The sequence below is a fragment of the Grammomys surdaster genome, unplaced genomic scaffold (genome assembly GCF_004785775.1).
Source record: "Grammomys surdaster isolate TR1022 unplaced genomic scaffold, NIH_TR_1.0 170, whole genome shotgun sequence".
In the NCBI taxonomy this organism is placed as follows: Eukaryota; Metazoa; Chordata; class Mammalia; order Rodentia; family Muridae; genus Grammomys; species Grammomys surdaster.
In genome coordinates, this window is record NW_021604618.1 from 19268912 (window position 1) to 19287688 (window position 18777).

An 18777-nucleotide genomic window follows, 5' to 3' on the forward strand; every position below is an offset into this window, starting at 1 on the left:
TCTCTCTCTCTCTCTCTCTCTCTCTCTCTCTCTCTCTCTCTCTCTCTCTCTCTCTCTCTCTCTCTCCTCTGCCCTTGTTCAAGAATTTCTCTCTGCAGCATATTTTATTCTCCTTTCTATTGAGAAGGACAGAGCACCCATGAGTACAAATTCTTTGGGGAGCTGAATTCCCTCATTTAAACCTCGGCTGTATCACTTAATCTGGTGTGTGTAGTTAGGCTATTTCATTATGTATGTATAGACTGAGGAACAAATGAGATTGTGGGCATGAAATCTTTCCTCTTCTTTCCTTTTTGTGTTATCTGGATGCTCACAGGGTCATCTAACGATTTTGAAGTTGTTACTTAAAAGTCTGGCTGAGATTGCATATAAATTTAATAAAGGCAGACCTAGAATCTGTATGTCTATGGAATGTCAACTAAGTTATATTTATTGATTTCAATAAAAAAAGGTCTATTCACTTAGTCCCTAAGCTATTTAAGGGTTTATATTTTCTAAACATACTATAAATGTGTAGCATTTCCCTAATTATGTTCCAGATCTAAGGACTCAAAACCAATGAATCTAATCAAAAGTGCAAGAATTAAAGACAATTTTTTTTGGTACTGAGAAAGCAGATAAAATTCTTTCTTGACATTTTCTCCAGAATTAATTCTTTGTCCTAATCTAACTGCTCTATACATTCAAAAATTCAATGTTTGAAGCCTCTGAAGGAATGGAGACACTGATAGAAGCAGAGAGTGGAAGTGTATGGGATTCTGTCCTAGCTTCTGCTGGCCAGTTTAGCACTGGGGTCCACTTACACAGAGAGTCCAAAGCCAGCAAGCAAACTTGACTGACTATGCTCCAGTACTGAACATCTGGGAAGAATGAAATGATGGGTCCGAAACTACATCAGAAAGAAGATGGAGATAAGGCCAGAAAGGGTTATAAAGACCTTGACTATGCTTGACATATAAGCAGTCAGAAGACAGATTTTCTCCCAAAGTCCCTTCTTTTGCAGAAAAGGTTTTGCTATAGACAACCCAGACATAATCAATAAGAAACCCAGTGGGTCTGGCTGCAGTGGCTGTCAGTATCTCAGCCTTTGTGATGCTGCCACTCTTTACTGTAGATAGTCATTAGCTCTGTGAACCATCTGATTTGTGGCATTCTGGTGTGATTACCGTATGATACACAGCGTCTCTTTTACTTCACTTCCTCTGGCATGTTAGTAATCAGGCCAGCCACTTAAGAAGATATCTTCTCCAAGCCTGATGACTCACACCATTGGCCTGCAAGAATAGCTCTTAGAACATCTGGATGAGTAGTCTTGATGTAATTAACTGAAGGGAGAACTCACTGTGCAGAGTGCAGATGTCAAATCACGGCATCTAGACAGGAGAGGAAGGACAGAGCTGAATAGAGAAGTGTGGCATTTCCGCTCTGCCTCCAACATACACCCAAATGTAACCCCTCCTCTCCATCTGTTACCCTGACACTCCCTGCTTCTGAAAGCCGCCATAACAACTGAAACCGCCTCAGTAAAACGGTTCTCTTTGCCTCTTATTTCACTCCTAAACTGTAAACCATCCATTTTCTATACCAGGAGAAAACTGTCCTTGTAGATCACAAATGTGACTTTGTCTTTACACTTCAAGCCCTCCCTTAGATTCACACCGCAATTAGAATAAAAATCTAAACTTCATCTACTAGCTCCAGGGTCCTGTAATATAGCCTAGACAAATCCTTTGAGAAACTATGGCAGTGGTTCTCAACCTCCCTAACACTGTGAACCTTCAATATATTATGTCATGATGACCCTCAACCATAAACTTATTTTCATTACAACTTCACAACTGTAATTTGCTACTGTTCAGAGTCATAATGTAAATATCTAATGTGCAGATGGTCTTAGGTGACCCCTGTGAAAGGGTCATTCAAAGGGGTCGTGACCCACAGGCTGAGAATCTATGATCTATGGCGTTCTACAACACCTTTTAGAAGCTACAAAATCCTATAACCTCTGCCAATCCTCCTAGAAACAACAAGGGCCTATAACCTATGCCCTATTTACGTTTCATACCTATTCTACTGGCCATACTCATTGACTGTTCATGATTAATGTATACTACTTGCTGACCTTGGCCTTGGCAATAACTTCCCCACAAAAAATCTTTCTTCCAGATATCTAACAGGCTAATATTTATTATTTAGGTCTCTGCTCAAATATCATCTCATTACAAAGGCCTTTCCCACAGCCTCTCACTCCAGCCTCTCTTACTCCTCCAATATGTTTTGTTTTGATTACCTTTTTTGCACAGACCATCATTGTATTGACTTTTTGTTATGTCCCCAACTATAATGAAATCCCCTAATAAAGGCAGAGGACTCACCAATCCTTGCTTTCCATTGGGGGAGGTGGCTGGAGGAGAGAGAGAGAGAGAGAGAGAGAGAGAGAGAGAGAGAGAGAGAGGGAGAGAGTTTGTGTGTATTAGCTAGTTTAGTATAGTGGCCAATATAAAATAGTGTTTCTCCAAATAGTTAAGGAAATAAAAATAGGAAAGAAAAAATATACTGAGGGATGAGTAAAAGTTACTACTAACTACAAACTAACTACAGACCGAATTCTAGGGCAGGCAGGCCTATACAGAAAAACTCTGTTGCGGGACTAGAGAAAGAAAAGGAAAATGAAAAGTTCTTCAAGTCAGTAATTTTCTAGAAAAGTAACTTAAGAACTATAGAATTCAAGGACAAATGTAGCAGACCAAGGCTTGATGTAGAGAAGCCTGTTCAGTTGCAAAGCTCTAGACGCTGTCTTAAGGCTCTGTGAGCTGATGTGTCGAAAGCTATCAGCTAAAGCACTGAGAGGATGTGCCTGTCTTGTGCATTTTCATCTGCTGGGGTTTTGATCCTTTCAACAGGTTAAATTACAACAGTTGGAGTCATCCTGTGCAGACCAAGAAAAGGAGCTTGGCAAGGTGCGAACTTTAAAGTTCTTCCAGAGAGGGGGAAACACAATCTCCCATCAACCTAATACATCCAGACTCAGGAACATCCTGGGGTTAACTGGTGGTTTAAAAACAAAAAACAAGGACATTAAGCACAATCCCTAGATTTTTTTCTGATGCACATTTTACAAGACACATCCTAACATCTGTGTCTAACACATGCTGGTATCTGTTCCTTTTCCAAATTCCCCTAAGTAATTCCTCTGTGGACTACATAGTATATGCTTCATTCATTCTCAAAACTGAAATGAATTTCTGCATACAACAGAAGTTTACACTGTGGGTCTGGAAGCAGGGGTGGAACATGTAGACTTCTGCTCTTATAGCAATAAACTGGGAAAGCTTTAGGACTCTTCTTTGGTTTCCCAGATAATGGAAGACTATGTGTTTGTATCTCAGCTCTGTGAAGATCAAGCTCTCTGCATAAAGGTACAGCTTCTCTGGCAAGGGACAGCAGAGGGATTGTTAAGGGACAGGATGAAATGCACCCAGGCTGCTCAAGGAATGCTACCTAGAAAAAACTGTCTCAGTGTGATACTAGGGCAAGACTGTATGGTCATCAGTCCCCAGCCTGTATCACCCTCGTGTCCTCTGAGTCTTTGTAACTACTGATCCACTATCTAGGTATCACTTTCCTAAAATTAACAATGAGCATCTCTGTATGTCTGAGCATGTCTATATGTCTGAGTAGTTACTCTTGGGAACTGACTCCTACTGAAGAGTAAGAGAGACAAGGTGGTAGTTTGAGAGGATGTAGTCATGGGAACACCAAGCATTCATTCTATAGTCTCGTGAAAAGTGTTTGCATGTTTAAAATCATCATGTCATAAAGTGCCCAAATAGTAACTATGACTCCACTCAATTCTCTTTAAAGAATTACCAGGAAGCTTTGAAGAGGATAGAAGAAGAACTGGAGACTGGATACCTTGAAAAAGAAGTGTGAGCATCAACAAAGGAACATCCTGTTTGGTGGTTAACCCCTCCTTGGCTGAGTCAGCATGAATTCTGCCCAGGTCCCCTCTGGAGATGAATGAGCCCCTCCTTTTGTGATCTGGTTAGAATCAGAGTCTTAAAAGACTATAGAAACACATTTTCCTTCATAACTTTAGCACATGGCTACATTATAAGAGCACAAACATGAATTTTAAAAAGCGGTGCTCTCTGAAATCCTTGGTAAGTGGAGTGTTCCTTACTGTTCACAGGATGATCCAAAACTGTCCCCATCCTCACTTCTCCTAAATATGTGACATCTCAACAATGATATAGGCATTAAATGCACCCTGGAGAGACTTGAGAACTGTGAACTCTACTGAGCTATGAACATTAAAAATCTAAAATGACAAGACACCTGCAAACAAGTGTGCTCTCCTTCTCAGATGGAACTAGTACACAACCAAAACAAAGAGCCACACCCCCATCACTTCCCCTTCTTTTTGAGCTAGTCTTACTGAATATGTGTTTCTGTTTATGAGATATTTGGAGGGACTTTGGCTCAACAATAAGAAGCCAAAACTGCATAATCCTCTAAGTAGGCCACTTACAAGTGGCAATGCAGAAGCCAGGTCCTAGGACATGGAATTCTTTGATCCTGAAGGACACTCTCAGGTCTTTTTAGATGCTTGCTGGACATTACATAAGGACTTCACTGTTAAGCTAAGGTTCTAGAATAGTGTTGTCTAGTAGAATATTCTGTGCCATTCAATAGGAAGCCACTATCCACAGGTAACTGACTTCTGAGTTCCGGGAAAATGGATAATGTAGCCAAGAATCTGAGTTTCTGTTTTAACTATATTTAAACAGCTATATGTATATGGCTATGCTGTTGGATAATGCAGCTTTTAAATGATCATCCTATACATTGTGAATAGTTGAACACTTTGTCCAACGTCTTTTGTGGTTTCTCTTCCTCCTAGATATAAAGTCTTAAACATGGATTCTGAGAGAGAAAGGAGCACAAGCCTAAGTAAGAAGGTAAGATTTCCATTCCTTCTATTCCATGCCTTCACATACCGAGGGAGTTTCCAGGAGCTCTAAGTCGCCCAGTGGATGCCTGGTTTGCTAGCCGAACTTTCCAAACATTTCCAACTCTAATCCTCAGGCATTCTATACTACCACCAGCATCCCCAAGACGGCAAAGGAGCAGTTGTCTCTCCAACTTTCACCCATACAAATGGCAGATACTCAGAAGCTAACCTAAGATCTAATATAATTCCAAATGAAAGCCGGAAGGAACACTTTGATGTCATGTCCTATAAATGGGGCAGATATAGCACATGCCTGTTCTTCCCTGTATCTGCAAAATGCTTTTCTGTCCTTCCCAACACAGCCTTCAGTCTTCTATAACATAGGGCACCAGCTATCTGCACTCATGTAGCTGGTGTTCTTCTGTAAGTTAAAGCACAGAAAGCACAAAAAGCTTCTTTTTGTCACATTTCAGTGTCTGTCCATAGTTAGCGTCATGAAGTAATCACAGGCAAAGGTCTGAAGGGTCAGGACTTTTGGAAAGAAGGTACCAGTCCATTCAGCCTTCCTGTTGTCTCATAGCAACAGGCTCACTGGGCTACACTGACCTATAACCAAGGTTCACAGTCACCAGAGTTGTCATGTCATCAACATAAATATTTCATTTAATCTCAGAAACAAGAGCCCATCTCTTTCCATAAGAGGAAATACCAGATGGTAACTGTGGTCCTGGAATCTACCAGATGTTTGCTTCTGTTGGATCATGCCCACATATTCTGTACAAGTCATTCTAGCTCCCAACATCACAGATGCCACTTAGCAAGTAAGACTCCTGAAATGTGCTAGATCTGACATTATAGAACCAAATTTAGCCTGTTTCACCATGCATTCTCAAAGGCCCATCGATGGGTTCCTTGTTCTTAACACCAACCTGAGAAAACTAGATGTTTCTTTCCAAAGTCTATTATGGTCCTATGAGGGTCCACTGGCCAGTGATGTTTAAGTGCCTTCATGGAGGAAAGGCTGCCTGGGCTCTGGTCACCTGCCATGTACTCCAGCTGCCTCAGGTCACAGCCATGGAATGCATTTCCAGTTCTGTTGACTTCAGAATGTGGTCAGAACTTTTCTTGCTCTTAATTTCACAAGAATGTTAATTATAAAGGCAGTAAAATGATGAAAAAACATTTTGGGAGAGATACGTTAAAGAAATCCAGAAAGCCTCATTATTTCGGTCCTTCTGAAACTTCTTGCTTAGACCACATCTGTGTGATTCCCGTGGGCTGTTACGTTCCTGCTGGTAAAGCAGAAGATGAATGAGCAGGTTAGAGAGCTAGGAATGTGGGCTCTGTGGCCCAGTTTGTAGGCCACTTAGCAGCAATATTTATCACCTTATTAATAACTATCTTCCTCTACCTTAGTTTATATCAGTGTGTGTGCGTGCGTGTGTCTGTGTGTGTGTGTGTGTGTGTGTGTGTAAAAACCACGTCTAGAAAGATGTCTCAGCTGCTAAGAGTGTTTCCTGCTCTTACAAGAGGACCCAAGTTCAGTTCTCAGCACCCAGTCACTCAACTCACAACCACCTTGAACTCCAGCTCTAAGGGACCTGACACCCTCTTTTGTCCTCCACAAGCACTCAAACCTATGTATGCAAAACCACCCAGTGACACAAATGAGTTTAAGAGCAAATAAAGTGAATCTTTACAAGGCAACTTTCATCTTTAAAAGTTACATCTGTTTGTACAAATGTCAAGAAATTGTAAGGTTTGTATAAACATAAAGTTCAACTGATGATTCACTAGCGTTATCTGGTTTATTTACTATTGGTGTTTCTTCCAGGATGGTTTCGTCAGTAAAGGGGCACTGAGGTTCAGTAAAAGGTAAGCAAGGTCTTTTTTTTTCTGGTAAACTTCCTGAAAAGCTAAGAAGCCAGGAGCCAAACCTAGCCATTCTGTCAGAAAGCAAAATCGAGACAAGGGCTGGACAAGTGGTAAACAATTTTAATGCAAGCACTTGGGAGACAGAGGCAGGAAGATTTCTGAGTCCAGGGCCAACCTAGTCTACCACGAGAGTTCCAGGACAGCCAAGGCTACACAGAAAACCTGTCTTAAAAAAAAATCTAGACAAGAATAACCACACACACACACACACCAGCAGACTGTGTTGCTCATGAATATCTCAATTCTAATGACTTGACTTCTGATCCAAAGACAACTGACAAACTCAACTTCCCATTGTCAGAGGTCAGCCACCTAGCAGTTGTGAGGAACAGAAATCTTGATTCCCACAAAAGATGTGGCCACTCTCACGTCTCCTCCCTTTCTCTTTCAGACTGAAGTAGCTTGATGCATGGAGTTCCCCAGTGGCAATGATAGACAGGAAGTGGGGAGGGGTCAGAGCCCCTAGATGCAAGTGTACACCTTCTAACGGCAGGCGTAACAAAACAGAGCACATTTGTGGAAAGAAATCCTTAATAAGTATCCAGCATGTAACATTTTTTTTAACTCTTTAAATGAACAGGGATCCAAGATTTGAACACCTGAGAACATATTGGTCCTGAGGGAAACACTGTGACAGCAAAGAACAATTAGTATTCATGAAGGCCCTCTACAGGCAAGGAAAGGTCAAATTACGTTCCATACAATCTACCTACAGAGGCATAAAGAAACAATATTTAAAGTGGGTTGAAATATGGTTTAGAAAAACTTCCATCAGGACAGTTAAAATTATTGGTGATTAAAAGGCAATTGTCTGGAAATTTTGGTTAAGGAAAACACCCTTTAATACCACATACATGAAGTATTACATGTTCCTGTGTCCTTACATAGGACACTCCCAAAACAATGAGCACAGTGTTCCCAGAGCCCATGGGCTGTTCCTCTAATCTGTAACACCAGAGTCCAGTAGGACTCCCTTTGATTTCTACCATATTTTATTCCTTAGAAGTAGCCATCACAGCCTGCCCACACACCAATGCATCTTAGAAGTAGCCATCACAGCCTGTCCACACACCAATGCATGCAGTAGGGGGAACTAATAAGGAGTTTGCAGATATTTAGTAAACCTGCACAGCATCTGAATGGGGGGAAAAAGGAGTCTCTTTCTAGACTTACTTTTGCTTTGTTGTTTGGCTTTTTGAGACAAGAGATCACTATGTTGGTCTCCTACTCATGACCCTCCTGCCTCAGTTTCCCAAGTGCTGTGGTTTCAGACATGTGCATTGCACTTTACTTCAGCACTTTTATTTATTCTAATCAAATAAAAGGTTGACAAACAAGATCTTACTAAAATTAAGAAACTTTATTTCCTGATACCTGAGAACCAGAAAACCATTATAAAGGTGGAAGCGTATAGAACATTACACAGGACCTACAGAAGGGATCTGTGTCCACAATATATAAAGAGTTCCTGTAAGTCAACAAGCACAAATCACCTAAAAGGTAAATGGGCAAGAGGAAGAAACCTGTGAGAACAACCAGCCTGTGGACAGGAGTTCAGCTTCAATATTCACCAAGGAAATGTGGAACGAGGCCAGACGAGTTCTTGTTCTATAATTGTTTGACTGACAGAATCTTAAGCATCTAGTAAGATCCTATTGGAAGAGATGTGGACCTACAGAAATCCATACATAGATGCAACTAACTACTTTGGAAAATAATTGTCCAAAAATGAATAAACAAGAGAACAAAATGAAGTTCCATGGTGGGAAGTGGAAATAAAGAGGGGCAGGTGGAAAGAATGACTGCGTGGCGGGAGCAGTCACGAGCTGCCTGGAACGTGAAGCCGTCAGAGGAGCTCAAGCCGGAGATTCTGCTCTGTTCCAAGTTTTCTAACCCCCGATTAATCATGTCTGTGGTTTCTCTTGCAGGATTTTTCGCTCCCTCTTGTTCTCCACACTGTTTTTCATCAGATTACTGGGGTACCTGATCTTCCATTTAAGTTTTATAAATCCCGACCTTCTGGTCAATGCACTGCCCAAGATACTGAGCAGAGACGTCTTGTGGAGGCTGCGATGTTTCCTCTTTCCATCTCTCACGCTTGAGACAGAAGACATGCTACCCCACTGATCCCAAGCTGTATCTGAGGGCAGCGGAAGGCAGAAGGCACGCAGGCTCACAAAGGGGAGGTGATAAAATCTGTAGAGACAAGAGGTGTGCCTCAGCTTTTCCCTTGAGATTGGCCTACTTAGTGACCATCTGTCTCCATGTCACTTTTTCAAGATTAACCTTGCCCAGTAAAAAACTCTGTCAATAAATCTCTGGATGGATGGGTACAATGCACAGTACACAGTGGAGAACAAGTCTGGTCAATTTTGGAATTCTATAGACACTTTGTAGAGTTAGAACTGACCAGGGAGTTCCATCGATCTCCACAATCTAATGACTGGAATCCCCACAGGAGCTCCCCCACTCCTTATGGCAGAATTTACATGAAAATCAAAAGTAGTGTCAGCTAACCTGCTGTGTGTGTATCACATACATGTCACAGCAGACACCCAGGAGACTACAGCAGAAAAATCATGAGCTCAAGACCAGAAGAGGCAATGTAGGAAGATCTTATCTCCAAAATAAATAATAATAATCAACCAAGATCTATGAATATAAGAGATTGTACTAGGTTGTAAGAGGCCTCAAAATGTCATCAGGGTTACATTTCTATTTCTTTCTCCTTGGTCATCCTCCTTTTCGTTCATGACTGTCACCACCATAAATTCCATACTACCTAATTAGCAGTCAGCAGAATGAAGCAGTCTTTGCCAATAGCTCTAATAGCAGAGCCCAGAGAACACAGACTGTCCATCTGATATAAACCACTTAACCCTATCTTACAATGCCTATGGCCAACAGGCCAGACTTTCCAATTGGTCAAGCCTGAGGCATGTGTCTAATTCCTTGGTGGGAATGGGAGCAGTAAAAAGGAGAAGAGGAGGAACAGGGGATTGGCTAGTGGATAAGAGCACTTTTCTGTGGAAGAATAAGCCAGCCCTCACGGGAAAAAAAAAAAAAAGTCAGCTATGCCTGCAAGCCCAGTGCTAAAAAAGACAGACAAATCTTCACTGGTCAAGCAGCTCAGCCAAAAGAGAGGCTTCAGATTCGATGTAGCCATGCCTGAAGGAAATAGAAGAGTAATAGAGCAGGACATTGGATGCCCTTCACTGTCCTCCACCAGTGCCTGCATACACACACACACACACACACACACACACACACACACACGGAAAAAAGTCTAGAGGACCAGGCTATCTAGATTGCATACAGTGTGTTTCCCACAGGAAAAAAAAAAGTCTGTGTTCCCAGAAATGGAGAGAGAAACGCTTGACAAGCAAAAGCAGACATCCCCTTAATCACTCCACTCTACACTCTAGCAATGAAACGTCTAAAGCTGGAGCCCTATCTGTCTCCCCACAAACAAAATTTATAAGTCCTCAAGATCGTAGACTGAGATACTGAAAATTCCTACAGACAGATCCGGATAAGACTCGTGTCATTAATCAGGTCTCTAGAGCTGCGATAAGCAAAGACCCTAAACTGCATACAACTGCTATAAACCACTTTTGAAGCTCAGGGCAATCTACATATGGCCGCAGTCTTTATTTTTCCAAAACTGCCAAAGCATCTTAGTGTCTTATTACAGGATATGTTTAGACCCTACCCACCCACCTCTGCCTCGCCCCCGCCCCGCCCCCGCCCTCGCCCTGAAGTGCTCCTTCCTTCCTACTCTCAGAACCCCTGACAGTTCTGGCGTTGGAAAGAACACGAGCTAGCTCAGTCCACTGCTATTGCTCCTTGAAACCACACGATGTCACTGTTGAGAAGTGAGCCCACACAAGGTGCAGGGATCATTTATTAAACAAATGAAGACACGCTGGCTAATAGAAAGCAATGCTACTGATAATATGAGCCAGGCAGGTTTGTTCCGGAAAGCTTAGAGGCAGCTCAAGACCCCATTCACTTGCGTGCTCTGCAAAGGCAGGTGAGTCCGTCCCGCAGGGCCCTGCACAGAGGCAGCCTGCTCAGTGTCTCAATGCTGTGTTTAAGACACTCAGCTCTGCCGTCCAATTCATTAGCACCAAGGTTAAGACTTTAGAATTAAGATGGATTCTAACTTTGATCTATCAGGAAAACTTTTGGTGACTGAAGCCAGCCTGTTCTCTGGAGATTTCCCCCTCTCCTGTAGTCAAGATTCCTTCTGCTTAGGGCCCTGGGAACCCAAAAGGTCTAGAAAAGTCATCTAAGCAAGCCTCCAAGGTACACATTTGTCTAGCAGTCATTTTTCCACACTCCTCCAAAATGCCAACTTGTAGAGACAATTCAGTCTAATAAAAGGCAGTTTTAAACCACTTATTTCTGTAGTCAGACATAAATTTAGTTCCTAAACTGCTGTCAGAGGGGTTGTTTAGGCAACACCTCTACATGCTTAAATTCCCAGAGAGTTATTTCAGTTCCCAAGTTCATGCTGCTCTTCTCTGAAGGATGAAAAGAACAGAAAGAGATCTTTTGTTAAGCTAAGGTTGAAGATACAAGAGAGGCATAGCATCTGTGCTTGAGAAGAGAAACATATACATGCAGTCATGCTGGGTCCTGTGATAGCAAACAGAGATGAAGTAATTTCCCATGATGATGTGCAACCGGTGGTTGACATGAGATCTGTGGGTTAAGCTAGACCAGCCATCCTCAACCTATGGGTCACGATATCTTTGTGGATCAAATAACCCTTTCACAGGTTGCCTATCAGATACCCTACACAGCAAATATTTGCATTACAATTTATAACAATAGAAAAAATTACAGTTATGAAGTAGCAACAAAAATATTTTTTATGGTTGGGAGTCACCACAACATGTGGAACTGTCTTAAAGAGTCACAGCATTAGGGAGGTGGAGAATCCATGCATTAGATGCTGATATGCGCTGCCACTACCAGCGACACCTTTGCAGAAGGATTAAAAACAGGAGTCATCGAGCAAAACAAACTGGGCTCTGCAGGGCAGTAGAGGGTAAAGAAAATTCAAAGTTGGGTTGGTAGGGAGGCGAGGGTGGGAGGGTGATCTATAGGAGGTTGGAGGATAGATATGATAGATACAATCAAAATACACTGTATAGAATGAAATTCTCAAAGAATTAAAAATCTTTTTAAAATCTAAGGCTGAGGAGATGGCTCAGTAGTAATATTCCTGCTGTAAAAGCACAAGGGCCTGAGATATCCATTTCTAGCATAGCATCTGTGTAACATACCTGTAACCCCAAGGCTGAGCAAACAGAGCCAGGCAGATCTCAAAGGCTTTGGGCCAATATGGCGGAAACTGGTTCAGTGAGAGACTTGGTCTCACGATGTAGAATGGTAGGGAAAGCAGTGTTAACATCAGCTTCTGTGCTCTTCACACACACACACACACATGCACACATGCACACACACCACAAGTCTATCTTGGTTAATATTTTCAATGAAACTAAACAGAAGTACCAAAAGCCTGCAGCAAATGTAGGCTGATCTCTGTGAGCTCAAGGCCAGTGAATTTCACAGGCTAGCCAACTACAGATCCTGTCTCAAATGATAGTGGACGACTTAACCTGTTGATTTGTGTGAAACTGTTAGACGCTGTATAACTTTGGCTTGTATCTTAATCCTGCATATCCTAAATGGTAAGGCCCAGCACATTGTTGAGTCCTGGAAGGCTCCCAATTCAGGCTGCATTACATACTACATTATTCCTTCCTTCCTTCCTGAGCCTGGTAGTCTGCTGCCACTGGGTAGTCAGTGTTATATTATGGATTCCCTTCTTGGCATGCAGAAAGACAAGGTGAAAGAATCCCATTACAAGCGTTCTGCACTGGGCTAGATGCGTCCACACCCTCTAATTTCATATATGTGAAACTCAGAATCGGAAATGGAAAATACACATCGTAATTTCAGAATCACTTATGTAAAGAAAATTTTAAGACTTTTTTCCCTTTTATGGATATTTTTTATCACTATATTTTCTCCGCTGGGGCTGAGTGGGATAATGCTGAGAAAATGGATCAACGCCATTGAAGAGGACTCAAATCTACAGCCCCAGCTTGGCATCTGTAGAGCTACTTCAGTCACTGTTTGAAATAAAGGTGAGTACTGAGTACAGTGTTTGAGGTCAGAACACAGCAGCTGAAGATTAGGAAGCATAGATATCTCCTCTTATCAGAGGCAAAGGAGCCAGTTTAGCAATAATAATAATAACAATAATAAAAATAGTAATAATATAATAGAGGAGAGACAGATTTTCTCGCCAGTATAAACATTAGGAGATGAACTGTTATAGTTACGACATCTCGTGAGTGACTTGAAATTTTAACTTTGTGATCCTAAGAAGCAGACATATCCTGGAGTTAAAGTGAATAGCATCACAACTTTTAATATTCCTCTGACAAAGGGTAGAACAAACCTCAGCTCCTGGGTGCCTGCTGTGAACTTGAGGCAAGACGCATATGCAGCATAAGAAAATCAGAGGCTACCGTCAGTGTGAGAGAGCTGCTGCGGCTGGCTAGCTGAGACCCACACACTGCCTTTCCAAACGGTGCCTGGTGCCTCCGTCACAGCAGACAAGCCGGCAGCATGGCCGGGCTCTTGCAGCAGGGAGGCCTCGATCCGACCACAGCTGCACATATTCTTCATGAACAGTAGAGGGCACTGTTCCCCGACACCTGGAAATCTCCAGCTCTCACTGGTTCCACTCTTCAGAGCTTGGTCTGTAGGGTAGAACATCAAGAGTACACGCAACAAAGTACCTAGCTACCAAGAACTAGCAATGCCTAGAGTCAGAATCGCTGTAATCCATGAACTAGGTGCCCCGAGGAGAGTTTTACCCACTATGTCCTTAAACTTACGCACTTTGAATTAGGACTTGCCATTCTGATAATTCCCCGAATAAATATCGCTCCACGACTCTACATACATTAAGATAAACAGAGGGCTAAATGGACCCAAAGCGCTTTCACTTGGTGGAGATGGGGGAGATAAACATACCCCCGCACTGCAGCAGCAACTCCACTTTAAGGAAGCTATCCTCCTCTGCGCCGACACACGGCAAATCCTAACCTAGGCTTCTACCTGGAACACTCACGGCTCCTCTCAGATTGTATTTTCCACATGAGAAACTAAAGTTTGGACACCGGGATGTCAGAACTCACCTGTAATTTAAGTACATAGGAGGTAGAGGCAAGAGGATTAGGAGTCATCATGGGCTACAGAGTGAGTTTAAGGCCAGCCTGTGCTACATGAAACTTTGTCTCGAGGGGAAACAGTCTGGGAGTTTAATGTTAGGTGACCTGATTTCATTCATTCTGCATTCCTGCAGTCCCAGTATCTTCCGTGACACTCAGACCCTCACAGCAGCTGTGATGTTCGTGACTGTGGCTGTGATTTGTGGACCACCATTTATATACCAATGTTCTGGGGATTTTTTTTGTGCAAGTGATCTTCCAAGGTCAATGTTATGCCCAAGTTATAAGCAAGCCTTTTGCTTAAAACAACGCTGGTTACGAAGGTTTTGACTTGAGATTCTGGACCCAAGTTTGGCTCTCACTTTACAGCTTGACTCCTAAACTCTCTATTGTTTCTGAAAATAGATAGACCAGATGTCCAGCCAGGGAGAGGTTGGTACATACCCCAAGGAAAGGGGATGTTTTCTTACCTCTGTACAGGAAAATTCCAGCTTTGGCTATACTTATATATAAAATAGGTACCAAAGAGACTTGGAGACTAACTGTAGAGTCATAGAACTGGGAAAACATTTAGAGATTTTTCTTTCTGGAACAATCCACCAGAGTTTAATTGCAAGGTGGAATAGAATGGTAGTGTTAAAATTTAAATGATTTTTCTCCAACATTTCATGTTTTAAAGAAAATTGAATCTACATAATTGGACTTACATAATTTTGGGTATCACACAATTTACATGATCTCTCTAAATGACAACCCAACACCATCTCAGCTGCCTGAAAGTCTGAGATCTGGAATCTGCATCTCAAATCAGTAGCCCACTAGCCTTTTGTCTCACCTGAGTTCAGAAAATAGCCTTGTGCAGAGAGGAGCTTCACATTGTGGCCCCAAAACATCCCTTCAGATCATCAACAACCCATTTCCAACCACAAACAGTTAAGCTAGCCTACAGGAATGTTCAGAAATGTTAATATTTACATCTATGCAATCCAGGCTAGGCATGGAAAAAGAACTTTGTTTTTGTTTTCTGTTTGAGGGAGCCATGCTCTTATATAGCACAGGCTAGCATCAAAGTCACTATTAGTCGACGATGGCTTTGAACTCTTTTTTTTTTTTTTCTCTATGTAGCTCTGGCTGTCCTGGAACTCACTATGTAGACCAGGCTATCTGCACACTCAGAGATTCTCTTGGCTCTGCCTCCTGAGAGCTATGACTTCAGCATCTCATTAAAGGGAGATGTAAGGACCTCCAATTTTCTTTGAGTACCCAGACTTCTTGGGATGTGCTTGTGTCTTGTTTTAAGCACTTGTAAAACCCTTTCTTTTGGGGCTGGGGAGACCTGCAAAGAAAGATAGAATGCTGACCCATGCTGTGTTGGATGCTGAGTGGAGCCGCATAAGCAATGGCTCCTGTACCTCCACTACTTTGAAATCAACTTCCAACATCCACACACCAAACAATTTTGAAAAGTTTGAAGGTACATGGGGGTGCAGTGGTGCAAGAGGCTGAGGCAGGAGCATCATCAGGAGTTTGAGGGCACCCTGTACTTCCCTGAGAGTTCCAGGTAAGCCTTGGTTACAGAGTGAGACCCCGTCTCAAAGAAAGAGGCTAGAGGGTGGGCTCCGAAGCAATAAAGGACCTGTTTCTATTTCTCAGCCCTGACTGACATTCTTCCAACATACTCCCTGGACTTGAGCTACAGGCTGAAGAGCTGGTCCACACTGTCTATTCTTTTCTCTTCTTCCTTCTCCTTTTCCTCCTCTTCCTCTTTCTCCTCTTCCTCCTCCTCTTCCTCCTCCTCCTTTTCCTCCTCCTCCTCCTTCTATTTCATGAGTCAGGAAAGATTCCATCTCACTTTCCCTGTCTACTGGTATGAACTACAAGATTTGCTCAAATTCTTTTGTGTTCTGGAATCATTTTACTTCTATTCCTTTCCACTGACTCACTTGATACCCTTTAGGCAATAAAGGTCAGAAAGTCTCCTGGGTGATAGTCAAACCTCTCACCCTCAACGGAAAAGCCCTGTGCCCAGTGTACAGGGTGCCTGTGATTTGCAGGGTTTCTTATGCCCAGATACCCAGATACCTCAGGCTTCTTCTGCCGTCATCTTCCTGCAGTTCAGTCCGGCATTTTGTAGAGGAAGAAGATACTCGAGAGCCCGGCAGTACATAGCACTGCTGCAAAACTTATTTTTATTACTAGGTGTCTCTGCAGTGACTCAGAAGACATGTAAGAAATAGATGAGAACACAGGAAACGCAGATGATTCCTGTTATGCAACTTGAAGAAGGCTGTACCCACTTCTTCCACATGGTGGCGCAAGCTCTCTAAAAATGGTCTCAATGCAGCCAGGGACACGTTCTCACAAATCCTCGGAGGAATAAAGAGCCCGTTCGTCTGTCCCTGTCCACAGCCTGCTTCTGATGGGGGAATTAGAACTCACTGGTTCAGTCTGTACTGACCCTGGGGCTATAGAGTTCCCTCACTAGAAAGTGGAATGTGTGAAATCCTGAACCAGAGTCCAAAACCTGTGGGAGACCAGGTGGCTTGCAGATCCTGCCAGAAATGCCATGGAAGGCTTGCCTTTGGGTTCTTGCAGTTACAGGAAGGGAGCAAAGCAAGTGGTTAACTGGTATGGCTGCATTGAAGAGACGGGCTTCAACGTGGGTACCTTTCAAGGCTAAGGCTCTATCATAGGCCCAAGACTCCTTGGCTGCGGCGACTCTGAGGAGACATAAAGCTTTCCATGAAATGTTCATAAAGCTTAGAGGAATGTCAATGTCTGGAGAGATGGCTCAGTGGTGAGAAAGCTTACTGTTCTGGCAAGGTGAGGACCCCTGTTTGGTGCCCAGCACCTATAGATAGCAATTCACAACAGCCTGTGACTCCACTTCCCAGGATATGACTCCGTCTTCTGGCCTCTATAGACTCCTGTATACACAAAGAGCACTTATACTCACACAGGCTCATACAAGGCACATAAATTACACACACACATTTTAAGACAAACGAATGCTAAAGTGAAGCAGGGGAGATGGAGTTAGTTCAATCCTGATCTGCTTGTTCTCAAGTATGAATACAGGAGTATGTTCCCACTGAATCTATATTAAGAAGTTGGGCATGGTGACATCATTGGATACTTGTGATTCCAGTGCTAGGGAGGCAGAGACATGATCCCTGAACTAACTGGAAGGCAATCAGTTCTACTAGGTATCTTCTATTGTTGACTGAGCACCCAATTTAACATTCTTTCTGTGTATGCGTGTGCTTGTGTACATGTGGAGATCATCAAACAACGTCAGGGGTTGAATCTTCTACTCTTTATTGCTGAGATAAAACACCCTGATCAAAGTAATTTCTCGAAAGGAGAGTTTGTTTGGGATCTTGGTTCCAGAAGAAACTCCTTAGCAGCAGAAGGGCCATGGCAGCAGGTGGCAGTGCAGGAAGCTGGTAAAACACATTTCCATCCACATGCATGAAGGTCCCTATTGACAATACTTCTCCCATCAAGGCTGGACTTCCTAAAGGTTCCATAATCCCCCAAACAGTACCACCAACTGGGGATTAAATACTCAAATACTTGAGTCTATAGGGGCTATTTCTTCTTCAAATCATCATAGGTGTCTTTCCTCAGGAGCTGTTCTCAATGTTTTTTGAGACAAGGCCCCTTCTTGACCTAGGATTCACCAATGTCTCACTCTAGCTGAGAAGGAAAGCAGGTGCCAGGAGCAGGCCCTTTTGGAATGAGCACATCCATTGAGTTGGGTAGTCTATGGTCCCAGTAGCAAGCAGCTGAGGCCTGAAGAGATGATTGCGTCAGTCAAATATCAGCAAAGACAAAAAGATTGGCAGCCATGGGTTCTAGGATCAAGAAATATAAGCAACACTGAGTCCAGGAGGACTTTCCTGTTTGTCTCAAATCAGACATGGAAAGCTAGAGAACCACAGGCCTGACCTCCTCACACCATAAAGGCTTCCCATGTGGTGGCGAGGGCTTGGCGGGGGGGGGGGGGGGGGGAGCTGTTGCTTATGCTTTGGTGTTTTATTTGATTGCAAATATCTTCAATTCTGGAGATATTGTCTAAAAGCCTAGGTTCAAGGGTTTTAAATATGAAGAATACTGTTACCACCAAACAGACTTCTCATGAGTAATCTCTCAAGACAAAGAAAAAAAAAAGAAAAAGACTGCTTCAGGGCCTATTCACAAAAGTCCCTATTGTCCTTTCCATGTCATACTCGTCTACTGGGTTCGTACCAGCGGCACGCCCCATGGCTCCCAACCCATCCTAAGAGGCACCTAGAGAGAGAATCTTCAAAAGGAACATGGTGGTACCAATGGAATGAGGAGATAACCAAAGAGAGAATACGGTGAGATCCTGCCTACCAGGATAGAAGCAGGCCCTAGGTAGCTATGGGGACTGTTCTGTGGGCTGAGGAGAAAGCACGGGGCTCCTGGACACTCCCACCAATAGGAAAAGGTAGTGTGGACATACTGTTGCTATAACAGGACCTGAACTCTGTTGGCAACCCTCTGAGAACTACGATGCCGCTTCAGAATGCTCTCTCCAACAGTAGAACACTAGACATTTGTCCAAGGTTTGGGGACTGAGCTGAGGATTTACACTTTCCTCTCTCT

The 18777-nt window shown here is 43.0% G+C and overlaps 1 protein-coding gene across 2 annotated transcripts in view; it reads left to right on the plus strand.

Moving 5' to 3' along the window:
* Nucleotides 1-9016, plus strand: part of Tmco5a (transmembrane and coiled-coil domains 5A) — a 12253-nt gene extending 3237 nt beyond the window's left edge. Inside the window, exons 6-11 of one of the 2 annotated variants that reach the window (XM_028766810.1) lie at nt 2904-2960; nt 3360-3419; nt 3865-3929; nt 4904-4961; nt 6789-6829; nt 8818-9016. In XM_028766810.1, the coding sequence (XP_028622643.1) occupies nt 2904-2960; nt 3360-3419; nt 3865-3929; nt 4904-4961; nt 6789-6829; nt 8818-9016 (480 nt within the window). The remainder of the gene's footprint in view (nt 1-2903; nt 2961-3359; nt 3420-3864; nt 3930-4903; nt 4962-6788; nt 6830-8817) is intronic. The other variant, XM_028766811.1, reaches the window with a different exon arrangement.
* The last annotated feature ends 9761 nt before the right edge of the window (nt 9017-18777 follow it).